At 47.9% G+C, this 3,290-nt stretch overlaps 1 protein-coding gene across 1 annotated transcript; it reads right to left on the minus strand.

Annotated features, from left to right (window-relative positions):
• Nucleotides 1–1,325: 1,325 nt before the first annotated feature.
• Nucleotides 1,326–2,888, minus strand: KCNA1 (potassium voltage-gated channel subfamily A member 1). Its single transcript, XM_004381168.2, has one exon. It carries the CDS (start codon nt 2,855–2,857, stop codon nt 1,370–1,372), a length of 1,488 nt encoding a protein of 495 aa, XP_004381225.1. The 5' UTR covers nt 2,858–2,888; the 3' UTR covers nt 1,326–1,369.
• Between the last annotated feature and the right edge of the window lie 402 nt (nt 2,889–3,290).

The following is a 3,290-nucleotide window of genomic DNA, read 5'->3' on the forward strand; positions in this document are numbered from 1 at the left end:
TTGATGACTTATTTTTCTATGTAGTTTCCCTTTAAGGGATGGGCATATTGGTCCTCTCTCTGCCTACACCTCCACAGAAACCTAACATTTCCCTGAGCAAAGGCAGGAAAATTGACTGAGTGTCCCCCACCCCCACCCCCCATTATTTCTTTTGGGCCCTTCTTCCCACAAACTTGTAAATTTTTAAATTTTTTTTAAACTGAAATCATGCAGTTATTAATTCAAGGTACACCTTAGTCAAAAGGCCATAATGCTGAATAAGAGAACATGCTTTGAGCTCCAAAAAGTTATTGTTCCCATCTGACTAACATATGCACTTAAATACAGTACTTTATTTACTAATAAAATAGTTAATAAATGAAGGAGTGCACTTTTGGTGAATGCAAATGAAAAAGGATCTATTTTTAGAAGAGTTGATTCCAAGATAAGCTTATCCCCTATTGTCTGAGTGAACATTCTCAGCATGCGATTATAAAAGAAATATTACCAGATTCAAACATGCTTACATTTAACTCCATTTGTGCTCTCTCACAATAAGGAGGCTAAGGTTTTACATCCAGTTCTGGAGGCCAGGGGCTAAGTGGTAGGACTGGTAAGAAAAGACCTGTTTGGCTCATCTGCAGTTGAGAAAACTTAGCAGCCTGCAGACGAATCAATTAATTCAGTTATTGTTTTCTTAGGGAATAGTTTGGATTAGAAGGAGGTGGGGCAGAGGGAAAATCCCTATGCACCAGGACCAGTTTTAGATTTATAAGGTACTTTGTGAACCAGTCTTAAGTAATTTTGTTTTTCACCTTGTAATATGCAGCTCCGTTGATCAAAATAAAAAGATTTGTTCCTAGCCCATCTTGGCTGGCTTATCACATTACATGTAATACATCTGATGCACTGTCTTAAATGCACTGTGCAGTTGGCAAAGATTTTCTATTGGAGTTCCATGCAAATTTTGGTTTTATATTTCTAAATGATCGTCTGGTTTTCTTAAGCTAAAAAATAATAATAATAAGTTAAAGAAGCCAAAGGATTAAAAATGTTTTAGTATGGGGGAGCATCTGAATCTTATTTTACCTAGACTAGTGCATGGACTGATTTTTTTTTTTTAACCAGTTTTAGAAAATACTCTTTCTTTTCCCGTTTTTTTTAAATAAAATGAAAATAGTTTCTTTTTTTCATGAATCTTGAAAGCTTCTGGTTCGCCACGCCAAAAATTCGCAATGCAACAATGCATTGACAGATAGAGCATTCAAAGACTATTCAGTAAAGTATCTACAAAGTGTGACATGGGTCAGTCACTAAGAGTTTTTGTTTTGTTTTTTAAGTCTTTCAAGCTGCTACGTGGGGCTTTTTTGATTGTTTGCTTGTTTGCTTTTTAAACATCGGTCAGTAGCTTGCTCTTATTAACACAGTTTTGGTTAGCTGTGGTGCAGTTGCCAGTTCTGATATTGGGCTGTCTATAATGGGCTATGCTATTATTCATATCCTCTTCTATCTCCATGTACTCAGACTTGCTGATAGTAGAGGAACTGCGGCGACTGAGGTCACTGTCAGAGGCTAAATTAGGGGAGCTAACATGGAGCAGCTGAGCCTGCTCTTCCCCCTCAGTTTCTCGGTGGTAGAAATAGTTGAAATTGGACACAATGACAGGTACGGGCAGGGCAATTGTCAGCACACCAGCGATGGCACACAAGGAGCCCACGATCTTGCCTCCAATTGTCACAGGGTACATGTCACCGTATCCTACAGTGGTCATGGACACCACCGCCCACCAGAAAGCATCGGGGATACTGGAGAAGTGCGACCCAGCTTCTTCCGCCTCGGCAAAGTACACTGCGCTAGAAAACAGTATGACCCCGATGAAGAGGAAAAAGATGAGCAGCCCTAACTCTCTCATACTAGCTTTTAGGGTCTGGCCCAGGATCTGGAGGCCCTTAGAGTGGCGGGAGAGTTTGAAGATTCTAAAAACCCTTACCAACCGGATGACCCTGAGGATGGCCAGCGAAGTGGCCTGCTCGCCCTTCTGGTTTCCCTCCTGCTCGGCTATCTCAGTGCCTAGGGTGATGAAATAGGGGATGATGGCCACAATGTCAATGAAGTTCATGATGTTCTTGAAGAAGTCTGTCTTGCTGGGGCAGGCGAAGAAGCGCACCACCAGCTCGAAGGAGAACCAGATGATGCACAGGGTTTCCACGATGAAGAAGGGGTCCGTGAAGATGTTGGAAGCGTAGAGAACCGTGGTGTTGCCGATGCGGTGGATGGTGTCCGTGAAGTCATTGTCATCCTTCAGCTCCGGAAGGGTCTCCAGGCAGAAGATGACGATGGAGATGAGGATGACCATGACCGAGACGATGGCGATGACCCGAGCCGGCCCCGAGCTTTCGGGGTACTCGAAGAGCAGCCACACCTGGCGCTGGTATTCCTTTTCCGGCAGGGGGCGCTCCTCCTCCTTAATGAAGCCCTCGTCCTCCCGAAACTTGTCCATGGCCTCCTCGCCTAATTCGTAAAACTTGATCTCCTCGGAGAACATGTCCAGGGGCACGTTGACGGGCCTCCGCAGCCGGCCCCCCGACTGGTAGTAGTAGAGGATGGCATCGAAGCTGGGCCGGTTGCGGTCGAAGAAGTACTCGTTCCTCAGGGGGTCGAAGTAGCGCATGCGTTTCTTAGGGTTTCCCAGCAGCGTGTTGGGGAACTGCGCCAGGGTCTTGAGCTGCGTTTCGAAGCGCAGCCCGGAGATGTTGATCACCACGCGTTCACAGCACTCGTGGTCGTCGTGGTCCGCCTGCCGTGGGTAGCTGCCGTCCTGGGGGTGGCCCGGCGCGGCCGATGCCTCGTCCACGTTATCCCCCGACATCACAGTCATGGTTGAAGCCAGGTGGAGGGGTAAGAGGCCAGGAGAGGGCCCGGGGTGGGAAACAGCGAGGGAAGAGGGGTGGGGGGGGACCCTAGCGCCCCCCCCACCGGAGTGTGCGTCTCCCCCACGCTCAAGGGGAGGGGCTTCAAAGCGCAGAGGTCAAGAGGTCTGGGCCTTCCTGTTACCTTCCCTTCCACCCCGCCTTTGACTCAATTTGGAATCACCTCGCCTGCGAAAAAGCCCAGTGCAGCTTTTTGCTGAGGGTTTTTTGGTTTGTTTTTTGTTTTGTATTTCTTCCTGCTCCGAGGTGCGTTAACGCAGTGCCGTTCTAGCTGACCGGGCCATCGCTGTGGGGGTCACCCTGGCCTCCCCTCCCCTCCGCGAGCCCTCCTAGGACCGGGTTGAGTGCCAGCTCAGCAGATCCCCACGCCTGCCATCCCCT

The sequence above is a fragment of the Trichechus manatus genome, unplaced genomic scaffold (assembly GCF_000243295.1).
Source record: "Trichechus manatus latirostris isolate Lorelei unplaced genomic scaffold, TriManLat1.0 scaffold00081, whole genome shotgun sequence".
In the NCBI taxonomy this organism is placed as follows: domain Eukaryota; kingdom Metazoa; phylum Chordata; class Mammalia; order Sirenia; family Trichechidae; genus Trichechus; species Trichechus manatus.

Bases quoted from the DNA above. Each gene is read 5' to 3' on its own strand.
- KCNA1 (XM_004381168.2), bottom strand. From the start codon at position 2,857: ATGACTGTGATGTCGGGGGATAACGTGGACGAGGCATCGGCCGCGCCG.